Source organism: Cinclus cinclus, chromosome 1 (genome assembly GCF_963662255.1).
Source record: "Cinclus cinclus chromosome 1, bCinCin1.1, whole genome shotgun sequence".
Lineage (NCBI taxonomy): Eukaryota > Metazoa > Chordata > Aves > Passeriformes > Cinclidae > Cinclus > Cinclus cinclus.
In genome coordinates, this window is record NC_085046.1 from 24,361,023 (window position 1) to 24,387,995 (window position 26,973).

At 40.4% G+C, this 26,973-nt stretch overlaps 1 protein-coding gene across 4 annotated transcripts in view; it reads left to right on the plus strand.

The window, feature by feature from the left end:
• Positions 1–26,973, plus strand: part of DYNC1I1 (dynein cytoplasmic 1 intermediate chain 1) — a 166,969-nt gene that overhangs the window by 77,879 nt on the left and 62,117 nt on the right. For all 4 annotated transcript variants that reach the window (XM_062495086.1, XM_062495102.1, XM_062495094.1 and 1 more), the window contains 4 exons: positions 7,228–7,317; positions 16,186–16,348; positions 17,443–17,542; positions 22,409–22,534. In XM_062495086.1, the coding sequence (XP_062351070.1) occupies positions 7,228–7,317; positions 16,186–16,348; positions 17,443–17,542; positions 22,409–22,534 (479 nt within the window). The remainder of the gene's footprint in view (positions 1–7,227; positions 7,318–16,185; positions 16,349–17,442; positions 17,543–22,408; positions 22,535–26,973) is intronic.

A 26,973-nucleotide genomic window follows, 5' to 3' on the forward strand; every position in this document is an offset into this window, starting at 1 on the left:
CGTGTCAAGCATTATAGTATTTTATGCATACATTCTAGTACAATATTTTCTTTAAAATTACTCAGTCAATGTACTTGATTCTGGTAAAAGTAGTATGATTCCTGCAGCCTGTATTTTACCAATATGCAAAGCTTCTCTTTTGCATAGGAGCACTTTGGTAACAAAACATGACAAAAGGTATGTCATGTTTTTGTTATCAAAAAATCAAAGGAATTTGAAGATGTTTGGCAGTCTGTTCTTGTAGCACCATTGTTTTTTTCTTGCTCTTGCAGAACTGCAGTCAAGTATCAGCTCATTTTCTTCAGGATTAAAATCACATATATGGAAAATGAAGGAAGAATGTCTTATACTTCTGTTCAAGTTTTATAGGTGATGTGGACATCAGATAGTTCCAGAAATTCATTCATCAGTTCTGTCCTTTCTTTTTCTAATGTTCTTGTTCCATCTGATGGATATTGGAAAACACAACTCCCTGTGCTAGTTCATAAAGACAAGATGGTTTTTTGGGAGTGCTCTGCAACAGATATGGGGAACTTCACAGGGATGACCTGGAACTTTTTTATGTTCCTCCAGTGCACATTTGAATATTTTTTTAGGTAGTAAGCAGCAGTGTCTTGCATGCATATGATTCTTGGCTGCAAATATACTTGCAAGCTCCAGCTCACATGAAATTCTCATCTGAAATTTGTTGCCTGTTTTGTGGAGCTTAGGGCAAGTTCTGTTCACCTCTGAGTTTTTTTCTCAGTATCGAGGTCTGAGCAGTGTTCCTTGCTTTGGCTAAATGAAGTACATTTTAGAAGGCAGCTGCCAATTGCCAAGAAGAGCCTTAATACAAGAACATTTCCATCTGGGATGACTAACATGTGCCCAATGTACGTCCAGTTTCACATCCCACTCTGCAAACAAGATCCACTGATGAATTAATTTTCTTCCTGCTTCAAAGGGCAGTCAAAAGATTAAAGTAAAAAACTGGACATATTTCAAAAAATGACATTATATGAAAAATAGGTCATTCAGCCAGATTGCGAGTCATAGATTTTCAAAAATGTGGAATGTCAGGCAGTCCTATTTGAAAAAATATATCTTCCCTTGTTTGTTGCATATTTTGCTAGTGATGGAAAGAACATATTCATAAAGGAAAGACAGTGTTTTAACTCCTACTTAGGATAATGCCAACAGTATTCAACTTGTTTAGTCCAGGCTTATACCAATATAATACAATGCATTTGTCCTTGTTCAGTTTGTAGTTCTTTTGCAACAGAAGCACCAAAGTTACTTTGAACAGTTGCAAGTATAAAACTAATATGGTGGTTTCTGGTATTTCATAGTTGCAAAAATGGAGTCTGCTTTTTTGTGAAGACACTTGATTTTATTGAATGTGTCATAAGCATGGCTGATCCTTCTCATCCACTGAAGGAATGTCAATGCTGATATAAAACCCCATATAATAACCCACTGGCTTCTCATATATCACTGACTCAGTCAATAACATATATAATTGTGATGCTAATTAAATTGTGATTTTAAAGCTGTGTCTTTAACAAAGGGATTGTTTGTACCTACTGAGAATTAAAACCAGAGCTATCAGTCTAATTCAGTATAGCTGTCAATTCTAGAAACAATACACAGTAGCTGCAACTTCTTAGCTTCAGAGGCGCAGGTCTGAGGAGGTGTAAATCCTCCACTGAAGATGAATGCACAACATGCTGCCTGTTTAATTGGTGCTACGTGTATTAGCAGAGCAGGGACCTGTAACTACATAAATTCCCCCAAAAATCATTTAGTAATCTATTTGAGCAGTACCAGTACTGACTGCCTAAAACTGGCAATCCAAAAATGGCAGAACAGTATTCATCTCAAGAATTAAAACCCTAAGCCAATGTCTTGTGTAGTCCTCTCAGATGCATTTATTTATTCTAGTATTCTAGTTTGTCTTGAATGTGCCTGGTATGTTTTTATATGCTGTAAAAATAAATACTGTGGTTTAAAGCCCTGGAAAGTCCAAGTAGGTATTAAATAGTCCAGCACTGCAGAAATGCAGGGCCTGATTTTCTAAGATAATCTGTGCTGTCTGTGAATATCTGATGCAATTCAGCACATCTGGGCATTTCTTCTGCAGTTGCCAGGGAGCTGGCTGTGTATTCGCAGGGCTTTCCCCTGTACCACCTATTGCAAGTGGTTGTGGTGGCCAAGGCAAAGACCAGGCATAGAGCAGGCTCATTGGAGCTAGTAGTTGGATAACATTTGAAAATTAGTATTTACACCCAGATGAAAATAACCCAGATTTGTAGGGAGAGGTCATACTCTTATTAGGGCAACTTCTATAGCTGGGAAAAACAGACAAGATTTTAGACAGAAAAGACATTTCTGGTCTGGAACAGAAGCAAGAGTGTCCAAGCTAAGACCAAGATGAAAACAATTGCTCTACTTTTAATTTGTTAAGCACTGTTCAGACTGATTGGCCACCTCCTAGAGCCTGCAGAGTCATCAATAACTGAGTTATGAGGAAAAGGGTTTTGGTGCAGTTATCTCAGTCTGTATTAATCCCACATATGGCTCCACCAGCTTCAGCAGACAAACATCATTATCCAAGCATGTAATGATCATTTCCATTGAGGATTTGTTTATTTACAGTAAAAGAAAAGGCAGGGTGGCCTTAGTGGTCAGGACTCTAGGCTGAAAATCTGAAGCCCACTCTATCTTCTCTAAGATGCTGTTCTACTGAGTGATCTGCAGTGAGTGGGTCTATCTGTCAGCTTCTGTGTGGTAAACAGGCATACCAAAACTGGCCTCCTTGCAAAGTCCTTTTGTATCTACAAAGGAGAAGTGTTGCACAGCAGTTATACACTTCTTCATTACTAACTCTTTTTCATGTGGTTCCTTTAATAGACATTTGAGTCCTGATAATGTTACACCCTGTTCTCTTCTGAACATGGTATAACACTACCACTGGTGCTGGTAGCATCTCTGCCAAATGTGACTAGAAGACTCCCTACTGCTGTGATGTGAGCAGCTAAAAAGTTATTTCTCTAAACTTCCTAATATTAGATATGCTCTTAAAAGGGAAAGGCTTTGTATGTTCAGAAACTACACAAGTTTCTTCATCTCCCTGGAAAATTATTGCAATCTAAGTGGGCACATGGGGAAATTAATAACTATGTAGATGTTCACAGATTCTCCAGTAAATGTACAGTAAAAGCTATCTTTGTCACCTTTAGATAAAACAGAGGAAAATTAATGCTGAAGCATTTCCCGTTATTCTTAAAGCATGTGTGTGTGCAGTCAAATGAACAAATGCATGACCATGCTTAACACAAAAGCAAATGTATGTTCTATGAACACATGTAAGGATGCATACATTAAATAGTGTGCTATATATATATATATATATATATATATATATATATATGTATTATAGCAAATAATCATTTAGGCTGGAGAACCAAGCAACTGGTTCTGGTTCTGGTCTGGTAGTCCAGAACACAGATTTCTTGAGTGTTATTAATTAGCCCTCTTGAATACGTCAGATGATACAATTTTAATTGTACAATTTTAATACCATTTTTAATTGCATGATTGATGATGATAAGGCCTTTTCCCTTAACAGATTCTTGCTTCAGCCAGTCAATGGGGGGGCAGTTTTTATCTGCTTTTTATCTTATTCCATTCAGTGCTCTGGCCTCAGATCTCATATTAGTGCACATGATCAAAGTATTACACTGAATATAGAAAAAAAACATTAATCTTCTTCCAAGGTTTAGTTTTGCTGCTGTTTCCCTAACAGCATCTTACTATGTCACAAATCCTGATGAACATATCTCTGAAAAACATCTATGCAGGGTGAGAATTTTTTTTTTTTGATTTTACAATATTATTGCTTGCAAAAGCACTTAAGCACAGGGGGAGAAAGAACAAAAATGTCAGCATGACAACTTTTAGTGAAAGCTGAAAGAGGGAGCTGTGGGAGCCTTTGCATGTGTAGAATTTCCCTAAGACTTTCTCCACTCAAAGCACAGGGCGAGTTGACTGCAGCTCTCAGCACTTCTGCGTTTCAGGCCCCAGGTGTCTCTTGCTGAGCACCCAGAAAACGAAGCCAACCACTCAAGAAGGAGGAAATTCCAGAATTATGTCATCATGCCTACACGTGGGGAGGGGAAAGGAGCTAATCGTGCCCAGACAATCCAAATTCTGGCATTTGCTAAGATTTTAGCATTTGACTCACAACCCTATCATTCTTTCAGCTGAGTTTCTCTGTTTATGTGTATACATTTCTCTGTAAATAAATAAGGACAGCTAAACTGTGTCTAATCTGCTAAAAACTCTTGCACTGCTTTCTCAGTAAAATTAATTTATTGATGTTTCTGCCCTTGGAAAAAAAAAGCATGGCATGTGTTTTAATAACCTTTACTTAGTTCCATTTGTCCTTATTCTGCATTAGAAGCAGAAAAGGGCTATAGGCAAGCAAATAATTTGACACCCAAATCTGGGTGATCAAGGACTTCTAGGAACAGGGATAAATTTGCTTCACTTCAACCTGAAAACCTGCTTCTAAATCTCAATTTCTAAATTTGTTACATCATCTCTATCCATTACCAAATTGCAAGTGAAACATTAAAAAACGAAGCAAGAAGCCTTAAAATTCCCAAACACTTCAGTTGAATATTGGTATAGTTTTTGTTTGCTGCTTGAAAATTTTCTCAAACCCTTCACCTTTTGAAACATCTTTGCACAAGATGGCAGGTTAGAAACAGGTTAAAAATGGAAGCAGAAATCCATATTTAAACAGCTGGTTCCAAGAGTTGGTGCTTTAGGGAATGAAAGCTTTTAATGCAAGGCTCACAAAACTTTTGTAGGAGCTGGTTGTAGTAGTATCTGCCAGAATTCTGTCTGTGTGTATATATCTGTATAGCATTGTGAGCTTATCTGTGTGTGCATAGTGTTTGAGGTTAGCAGAGGATTCACTCCCTGCTGTGCCAGGCACTCACACTTCTCATCTGTTCTTTGGAGCTGGGTGTGCCCCTCTCTTCCATGCCTCCCTATCTCCACTAGTGCCACAGACAAATGGCAGAAGGACCTTTTTTTACCCCTCCTGTGTGTGTACAGCATGAGAGCTCTTTTCACTGACTCTCTGCTGACTGTGTTGGATGTTATCTGTCTTTCAGCCAGTGGACAGAGCAATGTATTTACCCTGCCAAACTGAACTGCCCTGGCTCACTCTCTAAAAGTTCTTCCTTAGTCCTTCTGTGTAGGGTACCTAGGGAAACATAGGCACCAAAGGGAGGCATTGTGAGTACCCAACCATTTTTTCCACCTCAGGTTCCATGGTCTGACAAATCTCTGATAAAGTAGTTGCATTCATTAGTAGAGCTTTTAATTCTGGAAATGCCTCTTCATCCATACTGGATTCATCCTCCCTTTCCAGCTTGTGAAGCACATGGTTATCCCTCCTCCCTGGTGGATGGGGAGATGAGCTTTCCCTTTCTCCCCACTGCAGTCACTAGCAGTAAGGGGAGTGATGACAGATTTTTTGCCAAGATTTTCTCGTTTTCCTAATAGGGAAAAGCATATCTGTCCATGCTGAGACACTCCTGACAGTATGTGGCTAAGTCATGATCTCCAGCCAAGATACCACAGAATTACAGAGTCAAAGAATATTCTGAGTTGGAGGAGACCCACTAAGATCATTGAGTCCATCTCTTAAGTTAATAGCCCATATGGCAGCTAGCAACATGTCCCCTCTGGGCTTCTGGGAAAAGTCCTAGGCTAGGCAATGTGATGGGAATAGTAGAGTGCCTATTACGTTATTGAAAACAAGATACAGCTGCATGTTCCTGTTGGTTGAATGCAACCTGTCAGCACTACCATCTTGCAAGAAGCCAGGACTGATTACAACCAGCTTTCTCAGCAGAAGGTTTCAGTAACCAACCAGCTGGAGAAGCATGTTGTGTTTTCCCCATTAACATGGCAGGTTAGGGCAAGAAGTGTGTCTGGAGAAAGACCATGACACAAGGAACTGTATGGTGACAGCAGGTTGCTCAGAAAGGTTCCTGGAGGAACTTTTGCAGTGTTTTTCCTGATGTCTGAATGCCCCAGGGCCAGGACAACATGTGCTCTTTCATGCCATGGACCAATACAGGGCACTAATGATGCTTGCTATGCCTTGGTGGTATGTCAACCTCCAAAATAACTGCAAAATAATTCCTCCATAGGCTGTGGATTTGCTTATCCTAACTGTTAAATACTTTTAGGACCAGCTCTATTTTCAGTCCTCATAGATCACAGAATCTAGAAAGCTGTGTGTGTCTTTATCCTCTCAGGAATCTGAGTGGATTGTGTGCCAGCCCTGAGCACAGGGACAATGGATTGCATTGCCATAACAAGCTGGTAAAAAGTAATGAGGGCTAGGTAGACTCCGAGCCAACTTGGTGCATCACTGTCTTTCCAGCTCTGTTTGAATTATGTTCTGGTCTGGACAATCAGAATCCTTGTAACTTCAGAGAAACATCAAGGAATTAATGGTTTGCCCTCTTGAATGAAATGACAACATGTGAGTGTGGGGAGATGGGGAGGGGGGTGGAGAGATGCATTTGCATAGATCAGGAAAGGTCATTTAAACATCTGGCAGTAGTAGCTGACGTGTGTCAAACTTTAGTATTCATTAAATTTCTATTAATGCAAGAATGGTTCCTAAGCTCCAAAGGCCACTTTTGGTTGCTGTATTCCCCCAGTTGATGGTGATGACTTTTCAGAACTGTACCATGCTTGTTTTCTTGCTAGTGGCATCTGACCTAAGGTCAGTTTCCTGTTTAACCTATTCCTGTAGGTCAAAAGACAAATTAATCTGGTGAGAATTGAATTGGTAATGAGGTATCTGGATAGCAGGTGTCCCAGCTGTGGAATAGCTGCCAGGCTGAAACATGTTTGTATCTGTCCTCATGCCATCCAAGAAGTCATATCCGAGGTCAGGGAGATACTCAGTTGACATCTGAGATGGGAAGTTATGGGGAGCAGAAGTGGCAGGTGCCTTGTGCGAGCAGATTATCTTGCAGTCAGGGGGAAAATGTCTGAGAGTGTCACTCTGAGCATAAATGTACATGTTCCATGTCTTAAGCACTTTGCTTTACCTGGGTTTACTACCAGTTTATAATTGTAAAGAAGCCAGATAATTTCCGGGCCCCTTAAAGAGGAGACTCTCACAGATCTTTTTCTTCCTTTTTTTTTTTTTAGAGGATGAAGATGACGAAGAGATGGTGGAGCCAAAAACACAGGATGACTTAGAGACAGAAAATCAAGACCAGAAGCAGGAAGTGAAAGAAGGTACATTAAAAAATGAAAAGGATGATATGAGATGTTTAAAGGACTGCATCCTGCCAGTAGTTACTTTCATAAGTAGTCTCCACTGTTGAGACCACTGAAATTGAAACAGTCACCAGCTTTATTGATTCAAAACCATATGAGTAGCATAAAAGCAGAAAATTGTATCCCAGAGACCCATCTGGTAGGCCTGAGATGATTGTGAAACGCATGAGACTTGTTTAGAGGAAGCTACATGTCCTTGTAATTTGAAAACAAAGTAGGGATTCTTAGATCCCAGTACTGGTATTAATTTGTCCTCTGGCTCAAATACCCTGCTTATGTGAAAGATTTAAAATGGGAATGCCAGGCATTTCAGTAGCTCTATAAAATTTGTTGGTCTTCAAAGGTACTTGGAGCCCATAACCATCTGCCTGCTTGAGAGGAGCAAAGTTAAACCTAGTAGTAGTCAGGAATCTTCCAGCAGAAAATAATTTCGCTTGAAAAATCCTTCCTGTCAAAATCAAATCATTTTGTGGGAAGTGCTTCAAGGAACTTAACCCCTACCCCTTAAAGCCAGACAGGTTCAGCCCTTCTGTCCTTTACTCTGTATTGAGGTGTTCTGCATGGTTACAAGAGACAAAAATTCAGGTTACTACTTGCTTCTGGTGCAGACGAGACACTTAAGTCATGCATGTCAGCACTGGATGTGGTAGATAAGCTTGGTGTCTCTTTTCCTGTTTTTTGGACATGTCCTATCTTCCAAATTAGGAGAAGGATGTGAAATTTGGTCTTCTTCATCTAGAAATTCACTAGTGTATTGGCTATTCTAGTGTGTAAATGCCTTCAACAGTCAATGCTCACTCCTGTGTTGAGTAGGGAAAAATGATTGAAATAGCAGCAGCTCCAGGGTAGAAAGAAATGGGTTTCTTCTCCAGCATTTTTTACCTTTGTATTGCCAGGACTGCTCAAAATTCTGTTTAGCCTCTTGAAAGGTAGTTTGCTTCTTCAGGTAGGGCCTAAGTAATTTCTTGCTATGGCAATCATTACCAGGATAATTCTGTGAGCTTGGCTTTTCCCAAGATAATCTCACTAGGGGAAAAAATAGGGAGCCATTTTACATGGGAGGCAATGAAATCTCCAACTGGGAATACAGCAGTCAATTCTTATTTCTCATCCAGGGGAGACTGGTACGTTTTCATAAGTATTCAAAAAAAATTAATCTGGTACACAGTACCCACATTTGCTATCCTCACCCACTGAAGTGAGTTGCAGTACTAGCCATACCATTTTGATTATAAACTGATCTTTCTTCCCTCTTTAGGGCATCACAGAAATCACCCATGCCATAAATCCAGCAACGTTCATTGCTCGTTTAGGTCCTTTTAGAAATGTGGAGAAATAAACTCAGTCCTCCTGCCCCTCATCATTCTGCTGCTTCCACTTGTCCCAGCCACTGATGCCATGGGCAGAGGGCAGCAGTGGGAACAGCAGGAACAGGAGTCGGGCAAGTCTGCAAAGGCAGAACTGAGGACATGAGCAAGAAATGTGGCAACATAGAAAAAAATCCATTTTTTCATTATAATTACTCTTCTTCCCAAAACTGTGAAGTCAACTTGTATATGGGCTTTTGCAGTCACTGGACCTAACAGACTATCTCTTTTTCTGATGGCAACAGAAAGCCATAAAAACCTCTACTACTTCACACCATGCATAAGCACTGTCCTGAGTTGTTGAATGTCCCTGTAGTATTCAACTTACAGCTTATCCTACACCCATTTATTCTCACAGAAAAGTGATGCTAATGCTTATACATGGGGAGAAAGCACAAACTCCTGAAAGAAGATAAGAAGAAAAAAAATCAAAATAGAAACCTGAACTGATTGATTTCACTATTTTTATGGGCTTTCAAGTTAGCCTTTTATGTACTTTGCTCACCAACCACCACTGCCAAAATCTTTTATTTCTTTGCTGTGTTTTAGTGAGAGGGCAGTGCTCCCCTTCCCTGCCTAGCAGACCCCCAGGAATAGTAGATCATCTGGGCTGGTTTAACACTGGTCTCAGGCACACAAACTGCAGGCTGTAAAAGCAAGGCACAGCTTGTTTCAGCAGAACTGACTTTGTGAGGTGCTAACATTTGACTGGGTTCAAGGAAGAAGAGAACATGCACATTGCCTGGTAGAAAGTGAACTTTGGTATGTGTGATAGATAAAGTACCTTTGGTATGTGATGGATAAAATAGTGGTGTGCTGCTGACAGGCATTAAATGCTGTGAATCCAATGAAGCCATCATCCCCAAACTGACATGGAACAGAGTCCCATTTTTTAGTATGTGGTGTCATTCTCTCCCTGCTGGCTTTAGCCCTTTTGCCTACAAAATCCCATTTTCCTCTGTGTTGTAATCACCCTTCTCATGTTCTGAGCAATATTTAGAGTTTGAAGCCATCGTTTGTGTTTCATGGAAGTGATTAAAACCATGTTACAAGTCAAACAGGAGTTTAGAAGAACATTTCCTGTCAGTGCTGCATTCTGTGTGCCTACTCAGAATTAATAGCTTTTCTGCAAATTAGCACATAATGGGTTAAAAGCATGTTTATGTTGGCATTAAGTACTCTGGCTTCTTTTTCTCTGCAAGGCAAGACAATATTTTGCAAACTTTTTTAAGAATCTCTAATAGACATTATAGTGGCGCCATTCACACTGCTATATAGTAGTTAAGGCTGTGTCAGCACTTCCATTATGAATCCTGTTTTTCAGGGATTTATAACCCAGCCGTAAAAATTTGCTCTGGGCTGAAATTTGGTTTCAGCTCAGGGAGCACATTTTTTAACAGATTAAAAAAAAATCAGCATGGCCTTTTTTGAGTTATAGGAGTGCTAAGAAAAAATCCATGGGAGAGAGAAGTGCAGGGAGAGAAAGGCAGACCATTTTTTCATGAATATAACTCAGAAATTGGTCAAGATAAAAAATAAAGTTTAGACGCAGTCTGTTCAGTCTCCCTCGCTCCAAGCCAACAGGACAAGAGTGCTCTATTTTTATAATGGTATTTTAAGAGGAAATGTGATTTTTTTTTTTTTCTATGTGGTTTATAGGTAGTTCAGTTTAATTCTTCAGGCATTTACTGAATGCTTAATTTCCTCATCTTCCCCCCACACACCCCAGAGTTGCTCTATGAGCCTTGGTGGGATTATTCAGCAGTCAAGGGTGTTTTTAGGGTCTGGCCCTGGTTCTGGACATGTCCCAACATCATGGTAAGGCCCACAGTGCACCTGCACTGGGGCATGGAGACGTGAAGGGCAGAGGAACAGCTTGAGCCCCCCAAAAGTGGAGTGGGAGATGAAGAACTGACTCAGTGACCACTTGAAGTGTATGAACCCTTGGGACCAGCTTGTGTTCCTTCCATGGGGCTGCCTGTTGCCACCCATGTTTCGGGTGCGTGTTCTCCCCATTTTTTTTTTTTTTTTGGAAGAACCAAGTGTGGGATACCTGACGGTGAACTGGGCTGGGCTCTGCCTGTTCCCAGCCTCTCCTGACCACATAAACAAGAGACTGGTCCCAAGCTGTGGCATCAAGTGGGATGGGGTTTTCCACCACCAGAGAGCTCTGGAGCTCCACCTAAGGCTCCTCTTTGTGTCAGTAGAAACCACATGAACAATGGGACGGGCTAGGTCTTGAAAGTGGGCCTCAACCTGCATTTATCTGAAGCCATGGGTATGTCCACAGAAACTTGCACAAAAGACTATGATGGGAAAGGCTGGGATCTGCAGATCCAAAGACCTGCTGCGCCTTGCACTTGCCCTGACTCTGTGCATGGGGTTCTGGTGTCCACAGAGCAGGCTGGGCTGGTGGGGATGTTTTCGGTCTCAACAGCTCAGGCATCGCTATTGGAAAAGCAAGACAGGTTGTGGTGAGGTCTGTCATGGCCAGAAATTCCAGGGTTTCGCTGCTACCAGCACCTCAGTGAGCTCAGGTGTGCCGACCCATCCTTACAGCCAGCTCAGGCATGCTCAGGGATGGTGTCCAGCATGGCCCCTGGAGAGGCACAGGCAATGGGAGCAGCCCTGCCTGGAATAGTATCACATATAAGGGTCTACAACTTGCTACTCCAGAATCAAAAAATCCCAAAATAAATCTTGAAATTTTTCTTTTTATGTTCAGTGGTTATGCCATGAAGGGGCTTGCCAGCAAAACAAAGACATGACATATATCAAACCATGGTATGGCACACAGCAAAGCAGGATATGGCATATATCAAGCCTGACATGAAAGTGCAAAGCACAAGATAAACAGGAGGATCACAAGGTATCAGCAGGCAAGGACTGAAAGCTGCTGAGAGCCACTTCACACGTTGCAGTTCTCACCACGTACCTTTCAGCCATCCTCCGTCGTCAGCACACCTAAAGTTTACATGGATTTAAGTAGATGCTGAAAGAAATAATACAGCTCTTAAAGGGGTTTTAATAATCTCCTTCTGTCTCTCATTATATCTCTGGGTTGATAACAAGGCTGCTTCCTGCTTTACTGTTTTTATTAGTTTGCCCTTTCTTTCTTTCTTTCTTTCTTTCTTTCATTCACTTACTATTTTTGGTCTTTTTCTTTTGGGTTTTTTTTGTTTTTTTTTTTTTTTCTTTAATGGACTTAATTTTAATTTCTCTTGTGAGGTTTAAGAATTGCTGAGATTCTAGAAGAATCTTTGTTATATTTATTTAAATTTGGGGTGGGATTTTTTGTTTTGTTTTCTTTTCTTTATGTTTTTTTAATTCCTTTGAGAGAAGACTCAAATCCTGGTACTTGAATATTTCTAAATTTGTTCCTACACTGTTATCTCTGCTGTTTATGTTGTATTTACTACAAACATGTTTCTGATGAATAAGAGCAAGTCTGCAGCAATTTTGTCTTTGTTCCTAAGGATTCAAAAAGATGTTTAAATATAATTTTTTGTTTCTTTCTGTTTTGTCCAAAGAAATTTATGGACAAAGGAGCTGATGAAATACGTGAAATATGGTATTTCTAAGGATTATGTTAAATCACATGAAATTATAAAATGTTCCTATTTTTGTAAATAAGTCTTGAATAAATCGGTTGTTTTCACATCATGTTCAACTATTGTTTCATACTCTAGGCCTTCCTTTTCAAGCACAAGTATATAATATCTTTCATTACAGATACACCTCACAGTTTATTTCCCTGTGGTGTCCTCAGTGCATATATTACTCTGCACAGCAATTTAATTTAAAATGCAAATTCGATGTTGTTTTGTACGGTATGACACATTAGCATGAACACAGGGCTTCTTTGATACATGTCATTGACATCACAGCCTCAGAGCCCCTTGCAGAGCAGGGTGGCTGCTGGTGGGTGCAGGGTCCCATTGGTGTCTCAGGGGGCTCCTGGACACATGGGATGTGTGGTGCTCCTCTTAGGCAGGACTTGGTGGCTGCACCATCCATCCTCCTGTCATGAGCTGTGCAGGGCCACAGATGGGTTCAGCTCCTTCAGGTGGGATCAGAGCACAGGCACAACAGTTCATTAGGAACTATGGTGTCGAAACAAGAGCAAACTATGGAGCTTCCTTGGCAGGAGTTTTCATTGCAGTCCAGGTAATAAGCACATAACTTTTAGCAGTGGTAAACTACACACTGTGCTAGGCTTTGTTCAGCACAGAAGGTTAGATGTGGTTGGTTTGGGTTTTATGCCAGGGAGAGCAGATACTTGAAGACAAATGCTATATTCTTACAGGGAATTTCTGGAGATTTTGTCGCATCACATAGGTCTCTGTGACATAACCAAACAAAACACCACTTTGATCAGCTACTTATGTTTCTCAGTTTTCCTTGAAGAGAGCCTATGTCTCTTGAAAGCTGAGATCAAAGTCACTGTAAGCTCCCAGATCGGAAGAAAAATTGCAGAAAATTACATAGGTTCTTTTTATTTTATTTGAGGTAATGGACAGACAGGGAGAAGGACTAAGGAGAAAATGGAAATGTCTCTGAAAGATAAATGTTTAGAAAACCTCCATATTTGAAAGAACAAACCTGTCTGTTTGGGTTTTTTTGCTTATACTTCATGTATTTACAGTAGTTATGGCAATGTTTTACACTGGAAAAAGTAATGATGTTAACATTCTTGTAAGAAGAGATTGCCTCAAATAAAACTTCAGAGGCAGCCGAATGAAAGAAGAAAATAAGGCTAAAATATGAAGCTTAATATTGCCAGGGGGCATCTGGTGTGTCAGTCAGATGAATGAGGTAAGCTGATTTATGCCCTAAAAACTTTAGCCAAGGTGTTCCTGATGGTTTAATAGACTGCTGGCCTCCCACAGATCATTGCTAACTGCAAGGGAGATTTTGATGAGGTAGAACTACAATCATGTGTGTCTCCATTGCTTGTGAGCACTCCACAGCTCCCAAGCTGTTTATTTTTTGCCTTTCCCCTTTCTATTGATTTTGGGTTGCATTTACTTTGCAGTTATAGTCGGCAAATGGCCGAGTAATAAATTTATATTTCTGAGGTGTAGAGAGGATTTGATTTAGCAAATAATTTTTACCATTTGGAGCAGTTTAAAATGAGTTTTCCAGTTGCCTTTGCAGTTATTTTCCCTGTCTTTATGCCATTTTGCTGCATTGTCATGCTTGTTGTCTTTGATTCTCGGAAAGCAATGCTTTAGTGGTGACGATGGGATATTGCCTCATTACAGGCTTCCTTGCCAGATGAGTTCCCTCAGTGTCAATTACTGTTCAGCAGTGGATGCTGCAATAGGTCAAGCTGTACGTTTTGCTAGTAGTCCTTTTTCTTTCACATGCATTGCTTCTGTGTAAAGCACTTAGGCGCAAATTGTACTCCTGCCTTGGTAATTGTCGCTCTGCTACTCAGGGGATGTGAGTAGTAATGTAATGTGAGGGGATGCAGATATTCTTTGGCTGTGTGGAGCTCCACAGGGACCACTAACATGCTGGTAGAAGACATAGGGCCAAGGCCATAGGAGATCATCAACAGCTAAAGTTTGTAACTTCTTAGCTGCTCTGTCTCCTGAGGGCCAAATTGCTCCCCCACCTTTTGCATTTCTCCTGCCCTCTCTGTTTAGCTCAGGTGTAGTGCAGAGATTTTGTCTGTCAGGGCTAATGCTTTGACGTAAACTTGAGGCAAAGCGTGGTCATATCAGCCTCTCCCAACCACAGCAACTCTGGGAGCAGGTATGCTGAGAACAGGGGAGCTGAGTACTGCAGGAGTGATGACCATGTCACTCCTGCCTGTTGCTGTGCCCTTCTATCCGTTCCTGCCTTGGGGGCTGGTGGTGGCATCGTGCCCATCCAGTTGGGCATTGGAGTACGTGAATCCAGGAAAATCAGATGGAGAACAAGAGCCACATCTGCCTGATCACTGAAAGAAGCTGTGTGGCACGGCACAGAAACTAGAAAATCATTTTGAGCTGTAGCTTGAAACTGTATCAGTCATTGTTTAATTAAACATTGAGATATGTAATGACAGGGCTGGGAGTTAAACTTTGCTGTATGGTGGGTGTTCTCTGAACTGCTGAATTCCCTTTTTTTGCTGCTGGTATTTATACCAATATAGCCTATGGAGACTGCAAGGTCATTTTCACAGGTAAACACCTCAAATACGTAGTGTAAAGCCAAATCCAGGAGACCTTTGATCACCTGTTAAACTCTTATGTAGCAATCTCTGTAGTTTCACAGTAAATCTGTTTATGATATGTTGTTTGTGTTCCTAATTATAAATTTGGAAGAAGATTCTCTCTCAAACATAGCTTTTTGTGCTGGGAATTTAGGCTAGTTGCCAGGTTGGTTTAGGGTAACTGTAAAGATACTAAAGTAATTTCTTGAAATACAAGTAATTCTGAAATATAACCAAAGTGATGATTCAAAAGCACATGTGGGCAAATGCATAACCAATATACAATATTGCCACTATATCAATATGACCCTGATAGTGTAATTGAGAACAGAATTTTGTACTGTAGTAACAGCAGCATCCCTACTTTCTTGCCCTCACATTTGAGTTATAATTTACTAATAGGTCATTAAACTGATGGAGAGGTTGCATTGGTGCATCCTTTAAGGACAATATTTTTCAAATGAAGGGCCAAATTGGAAATATTGGAAGTAAGGGTTTAGCATCTCTGTGTACATGTAAAGAAGCAACTTCATCCTGTGGGGGACGTGCTATTCTTACTGCTGCCCAAGACAGCCCCTACCCCTCCCAGAGCAGCTTTGCCCATGGCTCAGTGATGTTGTTGCTCTGGATCTCAAGGATCCTCTGCAAGGAATAACACTGCCTTAAAGAAACTGCTGTTTGGCTGATTGCTTTCAATTTTGCTGCCTCAGTGAATATCTTTGGTTATTCACTTCATTACTTCACAAAAGCTCTGAAGCTAAGACAGAATTTATCAGTGACACCACATATAAATTGGAAGTACTGAAGGGAGAGATTATGTGAGACCTTTTAATATAAAGAACTGTAGTATAAGTTAAGAAGATTATTTTATCCTCAGCTCCTCTGACAGGTCCCCTGTTACATAAGTGTTCTGCTTTTTCCAGTTAGGTATTGCCTGAATGTCAGTCATGGCCGTTTCCTGAAATAGGAACACTGAGTTTATTTAATTTGGGGGGTTTAAGTATTTTCCATTTCAGAATAATAAATACATGAGATACAGGATCTCTTCTATGTAAAGAGCTACATTCTGTTAATATACAGGAGTATGTTTAGACATATTAAAAACGTATTAGTCATGAATTTAAGAGTAAAGCTTTGATTTTTCTCATGACATGGCTACAGCAGGCTTTCATGCCAAAGGAAACCCACTGAAGATGTTGATTCATTGGGAAAGGGGTGAAATGTCATACTCCTAACTACATTTTTTCATTTTCCAAGCTCCTCCTAGAGAACTGACAGAAGAAGAAAAGCAACAAGTTCTCCATTCAGAAGAATTCCTGATATTTTTTGACCGCACAATACGTGTAATTGAGCGAGCTTTGGCTGAAGATTCTGACATCTTCTTTGACTATAGTGGCAGAGACGTAGAAGAGAAAGATGGGTCAGTTTGGAGGTTTTTTTTTTTCTTTTGTAAAATAAGTTTTATATAGAAATTCCAATAGCAGGAAGCCTTAACTGTAAAAAAAAAATAACATTTTTATAGTTAAGAAAAGCTCATAATCCCTGATATGATATTGTAAAATAGCTTTGTGCTTTACCGATCTGAGTTTTGGCAGGTTTTTAAATTGATGTATTACTCAGCTGGTTTAATTTTTTGTTTCATTTTTGGGATGAAATTCAAAATTCTGGAAAAATAACAGAAAGCGATAAATGCGTGTATACGCATTTACATGTAAATGTGTACATTCCAGTGGTGTACGTGTGTGTGCTTATGATACTTTCACAAATTCAAACTAGTGTTGTTTATATTCTACTACTGCCTCAGGTCTGTAATGGATCCCACTATACCATCATTGTAGGGATGAAAATGATCTCCCAAAGTGTTTGCAATCTAAACAGCTAAGACGAGAAGTGACAAGTTTTGTTTTCAGCAGTTGATATGGGAGCAAAGCAGTAAAACTCGTTAGTTGCAGAGGAAATATTTAGTTTGCAACAGCTATGTGTCTGTTGAAGCCTCATGGCGGATCAGTAGCTGTGTTGTGTGGAAGTTACTGGAGGGTAACCCAGGACAGCATCCCTGGGGACCAGCTGAGTGCATCAGTGTGGCAGTGTTGGACCAGCACTGAGCTTCAGCCTGTCCTTATGGTGTCACACAGCATCTTCTGTCTCCATCTCTGGGAGGAGGTGCTGCTCCTTTAAGATTTCAGTAGTCATAGGTAAGAGGGGTTTGCTTATAGCTTGGAGGTGAAGGTTCAGAAAAGAGGGAGCTGAATGCCAGGGCCAGGTTCATCCTCAGAGACAGAGAGGGCAGAGGTGTGACCCAGAAGAGTTAGGCAGGCAGTGAGAAATTTAAAAATGTGGTTTTGTAAAACAGATCTAAAATTTCTTGTTACATAATTTTCAGCCAGCCAGCCAGTGGCAGACGTGCCCAGGCTGAGCAGACATCTGAGAAGTAGTCAAAAACTTTTGCACTGCTTTTTACTGCATTTGAACCCTGGTACTTGAAAATTTGTCACTTTATTTAAATTCACACAGAGATGTTCAAGCGGGAGCCAACCTTTCCTTTAACCGGCAATTTTATGACGAGCACTGGTCAAAGCATCGTGTGGTTACATGCATGGATTGGTCTCTTCAGGTAAGATCTGAAGTTGGGAGATACATTTCCATATCACTTCCATTCTCCCTATAAAACTTATGGGCAGCCTGTATGCTCTTCTTTATGCAGAGCAGGATGTTATTTTTGATAAAACAGCAGGGCCCTGAATGAGTGGAACTCCTTTTCTCTTTCAAGAGGAGTAGTGGACAATAATGAAGCTGTCATTTTTTTTTTTTTATATGTTACTTGGTATTCAAAATCAGGATGTTTTGTTAAAAACCTAGGTTAACAAACCTACCAAGATGAAGACTTTACTTTTCCTCCCCCTTTCACTACTTCAGCCAAAAATGGAAATTTTTTTAGAACACAAGGTTTAAAATTAAACTAACAAAAATTAATTTACTAAATATGCATAACTAGATACAGTAGTAACTAGATATAATAGTATATAAAAATTTAAAAATAGCAGTGAGAAATAAAATTAGCTTTTCTAATATACTAAAACTAAAACCATGAAAATATCTGAAAAAATTTGGAAATATTCAAAAGAAGTTTTTCAAAAACTGCTGCGCCTTTTCTCCAAGTGATGGAAGAAGAGGCTGCAACTGCTCTGGGTCATGCTAAAGCATCATGCCTGGAATGTACCCTCTGCACTGCAAAGCACTGTCATTGGAAAATAAAACTTATGATAGACCTGCTTAAGCTCTCCAAAACCAATGCAATCACACCATCAAAGTACAGAAACCAGTTTAATTAGTTACTCTGCTGGGGAGCTGGGATTAGCAGACATCATCACAGGTCCTGTTTAATGAATTTGGTTCTGGTTTTACTCCAGCCCCCCTTGTCCTTTTTCATCACTGTTAGCCTGTTCCTAGGTTCTGGCCTGGAGCAAAGCATCTGATTTCCCTAGGGAGAGAACCAAGGAGACTCTGCTCCTAGATCCACCATACAGATATAACAAAACTGCTCCAAGAAGACACTGAGTTCAAAAATATGAGCACAAGCCAGTCCGCTCTCTTGGCCTCAAGCCCAGCCTCAGATATGCCATGGGGTCTCCACAGACCTGGTGAAGCCTGGTGTGGGTAGCAAAGGTGCTACAGATGTAGCTCAGCCCAGTGTTAACAACAAGCTTTGCCTAATGTTAGACAGAGCAGCTCTTTCCACACCACACTAGATATGCACATGAGCAGAGCAAGTGCTTGAGGTCAAGTACATAAATGGAGGGTGCAGGCTGGAGAGAGGCAGTGGATGAGGAGAACGGGGACTTTCAATCCATGCTTCTCTCTTTCCCCTGGAAATGGCAGCAGAGCTGCTTCCATCCCTCTGGGTGCTTCCCAGGCAAGGTGGCAGCTGCCTGCACAGAGGATGCGGAGGCAGCAGGGAGGAAAAGAGCCAGGGGTCCCAGTGAGCATGGCTGCTAGGCTGAGGAGGTCTGGGTGGTGCAAAAGAGCCAGCTGCAGAGAGGCTTCTTGTAATAGCCAGCCTGCACCCCACGTGTGAAATGAAGGATTTATACTTTTGCTTTCATACAAAATATCAGCCTAGCAACAGGTATGCACTATTGTGATGTGGGTGGCCTTTAAGCACATATGGATTTCCACAGAAATCAAATGTAAGCCTGAGGAAACACTTATCTTAGGTTGTTCACTTGTTCAGGGGCTGGAAATTACATGGAATTCTTATCTGATATTTTCCTAACAGGCAGCTCTTACTGTATTCCCAGGGCAGCAAGAAAAAAAGCCGCCTCAGAAGAGCACTGCCAAATGTAATTGTTCAGCCCCTGGGGCTTGAAGGCATGTTCTGCTTCCCACCTCTTTGTTCCAGGGTGGCCCCTCCTGCCTTCCTCTTTGTTAACTCCTCATGCTCAGCTCCCTGGCACCCCAGAAGGGGCTCCTCTGTGTAGGGGGCTTCTGCACACTGCCCTGCAGTAGCTTGTGAGGATGGTGTTGCCTCCTCTCTTTCCTACTTCGAGTTGTATCCATCAGACAAGAGCTGGAGCCAGACAGAGGTATTTCACCTAACCACTGGCTCTGCTGCTCACACATACTCCAGGACACGATAGTGTCCACTGTGCCAAAGAATAACTTGAATAATCATGGGAACTGCAGAACACATTGCTCAATTTTCTGTGATAAAACTGCTGCTGCAAAACAGCCTGGAGGCAAATAGATGCTTAATCAAACAAAGAACATTGATGCATTGATTAAACAAGTTACTCTGTTCCCAGTCACATGTAGAATACAGTCTCAAACATGTGGGATCATTCATACCGCTCAAGTTAACCCTCCAACCCCTTGATTCTTTCACAGAGCATCAGGAAAATAGCTAAGGTGCTTAAGGATCTCAGGAAAAGGCCCAACAGACAGATAGTAAACACAAAGAATGATAGCACCTTACTCTGTCCATGGGAGCCTACTTAAATCACCTAAATCCAAGAAAATAATGGTCTCGGGGTTAATGATGTTTTTTTTCTTGACCTTCGGGCAGCAGCCCTGAATGACGTTTCTTACAGCACCATTTCTATGTTGCTTTCAGTTGCAGGACATTTGGGCACTTGGTAAGGACTGAAACTCTGTAAGTGCAAGTAGATTGAGTGGAACACTGGAGTGTGCAGTGCAGTGAGAATTTAGGGTACTGCACTTAGCTCTGTTTTTTTGAGAGTCAAAAAGCCCCATAACGGTGTTGCCCAGCTAGGTGTAAGCTTTAAGCTGTGTTTCCAGTCAAATACATAAAATGATTGCAAAACCTACCAATAGACCAGCAAGATTTGAGTCAGTGTTTGTTTATGGCCAGACGTGCTGAGAACCATACTCGCTAAACTTCCCAGGAGCATGAATGAGCCTCAAAGTGCTTCAAAATTGATGCTTTGGACCTGGTCACACACCCTAGCTGGTTGTAGTCATGCTGGCAGGAGAGCTCATGGCTACTGCAGGCCCACGTATCTGCCCCTTCATAATTGCAGGCTCAACCCCTCATGTGAATGGTTCCCAGCCTGTTCAGCCAAAACGTGATGCGCTGTCAAGAGCCTGCTGCACACTCTCTTTACTTGGACATGGGCCAGTATGGATGAAAAGGTTCAAAGGAGAAGCTGAGCTTGCAGTTCAGAGGTGCTGTTGCAGGAGTGAGAGAGGAGAGGGGTGAGATGGATGAGAGCAGTTGAGGGCAGGGCTGGCACAGCTGTCCAGGGAGGTGGTATCTCAGGTGTGGGATTAATCCACCCTCAGGTGTCCTTCAGGTCTTGATGAGGGAGAAGACATGGTTGGTCTACTGCATCCTCTAAATCCATGCAAGTGGATTGGGTGCTACATCATTCTTACCAGCTGTGCCAACAGCCAGGGTCTGGAGAGATGTAGGTACAATCAAGTCAGAGTTTCCTTAAAATGGAGGCTATGGTGTCCATGTGTCGTTGCTGATTCTTCCACACAGGGGTCCAGGCTCATTTGGAGTGATGAGCTTGAATAGAAAAAACATCAGCTCTGTGATACATTATCCATGGAAGTGTACAGAATGTGGGAAGCAGCAGCTGCTGGTTGCAGAAGTTAGAGCTGTGTACAGTATTTCTCACAAATGGATTTTGAGAGCACAGAGGTTCAGATCCCAATAATAATGACAGAAAGGGCGATGGTTTGGGGATTTTTTTACTGTTAAAGCGTCTTTGGACCAAATTCACAGCTCCCAAATGGGAGTTTCTTTGTTCTGCTTCCTTTGAATCTACCAGCTGCACTGTTCTCCTCTAAAGTGATGGATGGTTTGGCAGGAATTTACCTGGGAAAGACAAAAAGTGACAATAATTTACAGATACTGAGAAAATTTGTAGGAAAGCATTTCTAATTTGCAAGATGAGAGTGTGGGTCCTGCAGAACTTGAGCTACTGACTCAGTCTGCAGAAGCCACATGCTTTTCTGCAGACATGCCATAATCTCCACTGCCTTATCTCTTGAAATAGGCAAACATTTAGAGGAAAGGACAGAGGTTACCAGAGGTGCCTAGTGTCAAACATGTGAGAGTGGACAACTGGAAGTTGCCATGTAGGCAGAAAGTAATTGATGTTTTGTGGATAAATTGTTACTTTTTATGGTGTTCTAAAATGATGCAAGGTCATAAAGACAGTGTGAAATTATGATTTTTCATATATGGTATTATGCATATATAGATACATATATATAAATAAAGCAAATAAATATGGATGTTGCATATTAACTACACAACAGTAGATAATGGGTATACAAAAAAGTGTGGCTCTTATTTTAGAGTGCACATTGCATCAATCTTACTGAGTCACTGGAATTCAAGGTCACCCTGTGCTTTACAAGATGACCTCAGCATCTTGCAAAATTGAGCTTCTGTGAAAAAAATGTTTTATTTGCCATTTGAATCATCAAGAAGAGCTTTCAAGTTGATTCTGTGCATAAGTGCATAATGAAATAAGAAAGAATAGTTTTCAGGAATGCTGAAAAAAAGTGAATTTCAAAATAAAAGCAAGTCAACCGTATGGTCACAGTGTTTTATTATCAAAATAAATTAAGAGAACTGTTTGACCCCGAGGAGATATTTAAGCAAATGCATTAAAATTATTCAAGCTTTTGAATTTTCCCTCTTCCTTCCTTTTTATTCCCTTTATAAATATTTTTCTAGTTGTCTTTTCTTAAGAATTACCTGTAGAAAATAACATTGCCTTTGTGATATCTGAGATAAGTGATAGAGAGCAAGTATCAGGGCCTTTAAGGTTGTTAGGGATGAGTAAATGTAAAACCAAAATGAAGCAGAATAGTACGACTGAACTAGCATGTATCTTAATTAAAGCCAGCTATTGCACATTTAGTGAAATTATTTCTGTCTGATATTATTTTGTGTCAGTTTTTCATCATCCATGTTATTTCATTTGCATCTTCTTTTCCTTTGTAGTATCCTGAATTGATGGTTGCATCTTACAACAATAATGAGGACGCTCCACATGAGCCTGATGGGGTAGCCTTGGTGTGGAACATGAAGTTCAAGAAAACCACACCAGAATATGTGTTCCATTGTCAGGTAAGGCTGAGGAAGCCATTGATTTTCTGCTTTAGACAAAGCAATTTACTACATGGTACATCTCCCCAGGTTAAGGTTAAGATTAACAATAGGCATTTTTAGTAAAAGTACAAGTGACAGTCCAGTGTTTTTAGAAGGCAACCAGCCTTCTCAAACAAAAGCCTGTCAGGGCTGCATGTCATTCTTTGTCTATTTAAAACAGTCCCTAGGAGATTTAGTTCATAAATCCCTCACACTTACGAAGTAACTGTGGTGTACCACTTCCTCATCCAGGCAGTAACACATGCTTTCCCACCCACATTCACTTCCTCACATCTTCTGCATTCAAGCTGCCTACTCCTGCTTTGGTTCTGCTCAATATCATGTTTTGCCTTTAAAATTGGGTAGTAAACTTTGCATTTTTGGACATGTGTCTGACTTCCAGCTTGATCAAAATGGTCTCAATTTCAAGAGCTACTCCACCAATTCCTTTAGGTCAGTCAGTTTGACTGTCCTTTAAGTCAGCAAAACAGTGCTTCACTTCACTCAGTGGTACCTTACAATTATGCTGGCTTAGAAGGTTATGGACAATTCAAAAATAGTTGAGTGTTTTATTTCTGTATGTCTGTTTACTCTTCTTTTGCCACTGCTTTTGTGTGTGAAATGGCACAGCCTGGTATTGACAGAAGTGTTCTGCTCACTGGTTCTATCTCCATCAAACTGTCCAAATTGTGAAACAGGGCTTGGGCCAACTTTCAAACCTCTTCATTAATATCCCTCTGTGGTAATTAAATACAGGACAGTAGTATTCAAAAAGCCATATGGAAAAGTTTCAGCAAGTAAAACTTAACAATCAGAGATTAGTAAAATGCAGATAATTCTGTGGTAAAAATTACTTCTCTTAGAAGGATATGTATTACCTGGCTAATTGTGTAAGCTAAGTGTCATTTTACATTTGAGGACCAAACATCTTTTTGAACTAAGTTTATGTTTGGACTTGGGTACATTATCAGATGTAACATAGTGGGAGGGAGTTGCTGGAATTGAAGTTGCTGCTTCAAACCGATTAAGTAACCTTTAATTCTGGACATATTTTTCTAATTTGCTATACTGAAAAACAACTTCACAAGAAGTTTAGGCCTGCAAATATGCCATACAGATTTATATACATAAATATATATGTGTGTGTGTATTACCTTTGAAAGAGGACTTGTATTTTCCTGGATATCATATTTGCCAGCCAGTGTGTTCTTTCAGGCTGCTTAGGTCTTAGCTCAGATCCCATGTTCACATTCTTCTATGATGTAAATGCAGCTTAATGTTTTGAACAAAACTTCCAAGAGAAGAGATTGCTTTTCTAGGAAGGATAACCCTTAAACTAGATTTATTTTGCAAGATAACGACCAGATTCAGGGTAGCCCTCCTGCGTACACAGAGGAAGATTGACAAAAGCCATAGCAGTTTGTTCCATTAAAGTTCTGTCTAGATACACTTTAACAGAAGAGGTATGACATACTGCATTGAAAGCAATGAGATAGGCTACACTCTCCATTTGAAAAATAGGCATAGGACAAAGTGGTGGCGAGAGATTAGGCATGGCTGAGTTTCTGTCTAATCCCCACATTGTTGGATATGTTCCATTTTAGAGCTGGAACCTTAAAACCAGTGATTTCAGACACATATATGACACTGTGCTTGCATATGTATCCTGGATTCACCCTCTTTCAGCTAAAGAACATCAGTTCTGCCCATGGGCAGAATATTTATTTTCTTTTCAGAAATATTTATTTTCTTTTCAAACTGACCATAGATATTTAGCATTTTAAGTCCATTATGAGTTGGATCTGTCTTTGAACCACCATTATAGGGCATTTGATGTGGAGCACCTTCTGCATGTCTTCAGATCAGATGGGGATACCCACATGTGGTTAAATGGGGAAGCAAAAAGTATTCAACTTGGTCTCTTGAACACAGGTTTTGTTGTAACTGACTCAGATGGAAAATAAAAAAAGAGTAGTATCTTAGCTCATAGTCTGGATTTCAGCTCTGTAGTTCTATCATCATGTTATTCTGTTTGTGGAAACTAACTGTGTGATTAGTCAGCCCCATATCATTTCTATTACCATATTTCTAGAGAAACATTCCCTTGTTCAGCCCTGATTCAGTTATTTCTCTAGACCTTCTGAGAGAGAGGCCCAATTTTGTTTCACCAAACCTTACAACAGTCCAGCCCAACAGCTACAGACAAACACACACCTTACTGTTATAGCTAGGTTGCCCAGATATGATGAACACAGTACTTTGAGTGTATTTCCCCAATAGACCTCTATTTTCCTTCCCAAAGACATTCTATTAAAAGTGGTCTCAACAAATCCTACAAGATGCTGACTAATACACCCTTTGCCTTTCAATTTTTGGGGCTCATAGAGCAAGACATAAGGAAGTAGAAACTCATTTCAGGTGTGACTGTCAATGAGCTTTTGCAAACCATTTCTGAGAAGCCAAATCAATAAACAGGTTTATGAAGGCATTTCTGAGAAACTTCTAAGAAATTTCACCTCAGGAGAGATAGATCTGGGAAGCATCTCTGGACGACTAAGGAGCTGGCTGGAGTACAGCAGGGAGAATTTCAGGTGCCAATTGTGCACATTTGGTAAATTCTTGAAGCTAGAACCCTTAATGTTTTCCTGTCTTTTCTGATATATTATCCAGATGTGTACCATGGAATTTCTTCACTTTCTTTACCTCCTTCTGAGGCTGTTTTTAATCTTACATAGGAAAATGTGAAATGCTGAAAGTTGCCAGAACCAAAGGGCTTCACCTAAAGTTGTCTATCAGCCATGACAGACAATGATGTAAAAACCTACTGGCAAGGGTGTTTTTGCCTAACTCCAGTCAACAAAACATTTGATTTCAGTCTTCAAACGTGAGGGGTGGTGTATTGTGCAAATATGAAATTCTTACCCAACTTAAAGTCATATTAAGTTATTGTCTCATTTATATAATTTAAGTAGTAGTAGATTTCATAGCTCTACATTGTGTTGTGCTACAAATACTGGGTTCAATTTAAGTTAATATTCATTAAAAGTAAAATCACAATTGGCCAAGTAGACATGCTTACTCATTAATTCATATGTACTGCCATGTCCTCTATCAGTTGCTTTCTAAAATAGTCCTGACAGCTGCTACTCTCACCTCCTATTGAATATTTTTTTTTCTTCTGTGTGTTTTATATTTGCCCTTCTTTGGGTTTTTAAATTTCTGCTGTATGTGCTGACAGTATTTTAGCTGTGACTCTCAAATTTTTTCCTCTGTAGCTCATCATGCATTTCTTTACCACAAGGTTAGAAGCAGGAAAACAGGGAAGAATGAGGGATTGGGCAATTTGTTCATTTGTTTTCCTATGCAAGCAAAAGTTGTTGTCTCAGAAGGAAATCTGAAATGGGAGGGCTATATCATTTACCAAAGGAATGAATGCTCAATGCTTTCCTTAGATAGTGAGAAATAAACTGAGCATGCAGTTAATACTCCAGAGTGCAGATTAGGAATATCTTTGTAGGGAAGAGTTAGGGATGTCCTCTTTCTCCATGCTGGAGCATCACATATTCTTGGTGTAATCCAGAGCATTCCAATGGCAAGACACATGCCTTTCAGAAAGTACTTTATGAAACCATGCAGATGAGTCATCCCTAGTTGGGTTGGTTTGGCAGTATCCAGAGATGGAATGAATTCCAGCAATAACATGGAAATCACATCGACTCTCTCTCGGGAGAGTAGTTGGGAGAATTTTAAGCAGTGGTTCACACTGCTTCTCTCAGCTACTGCTGGTTTGTGTTTAGGTGGGAGTGACAAAAACAAAACTAAAAAAATAGTATCTCACAGTTATTGATGATCTGACTCAACATGTGCTCAACCCTATATTAATTTCTGCAATGCATGGGGCTGGCCTTGTATGTGAACATTCCTGTACCATTGATTGATAGAGTAGCATCAATCATATTTCTCAATATTTCTGTCTTTTTCAGAAAGTGCTTTTATGTACTTAGTGTGTCTTTTTTCCCCTGAACATACAAATAAAAATCTACATTACCCATTCATTATGAGGATTATTTGTACTACGGATCATCTCTACCCCTGATGTTGTTTCTGTTTCATGGTCATCTGATCTAAGCTTCCTAAGCCAGAGTGACCTGAAGAAATATCTGAAACTTTGCAGCAACATATCTGGTCAAGTGAGGCAAATGAGAACTGAGAGTTTGCAGTAGGTGGGCAGGTAGATAAGAGTCTGAGCTTTGTACCCCTTCTTTCAGCAGGGCCTGTTAGCATGTGTACAGCACTGCTCTTCTATCAGATGTCAAAGCTTTTGGGTTAGAGCTGGTCTGCAGAGACAGAAGTCACAAGCAAAAGTAATAATCAGTGTATCTAAGGGACTTGAGGGTATTACAAACCATTTCCTTTCT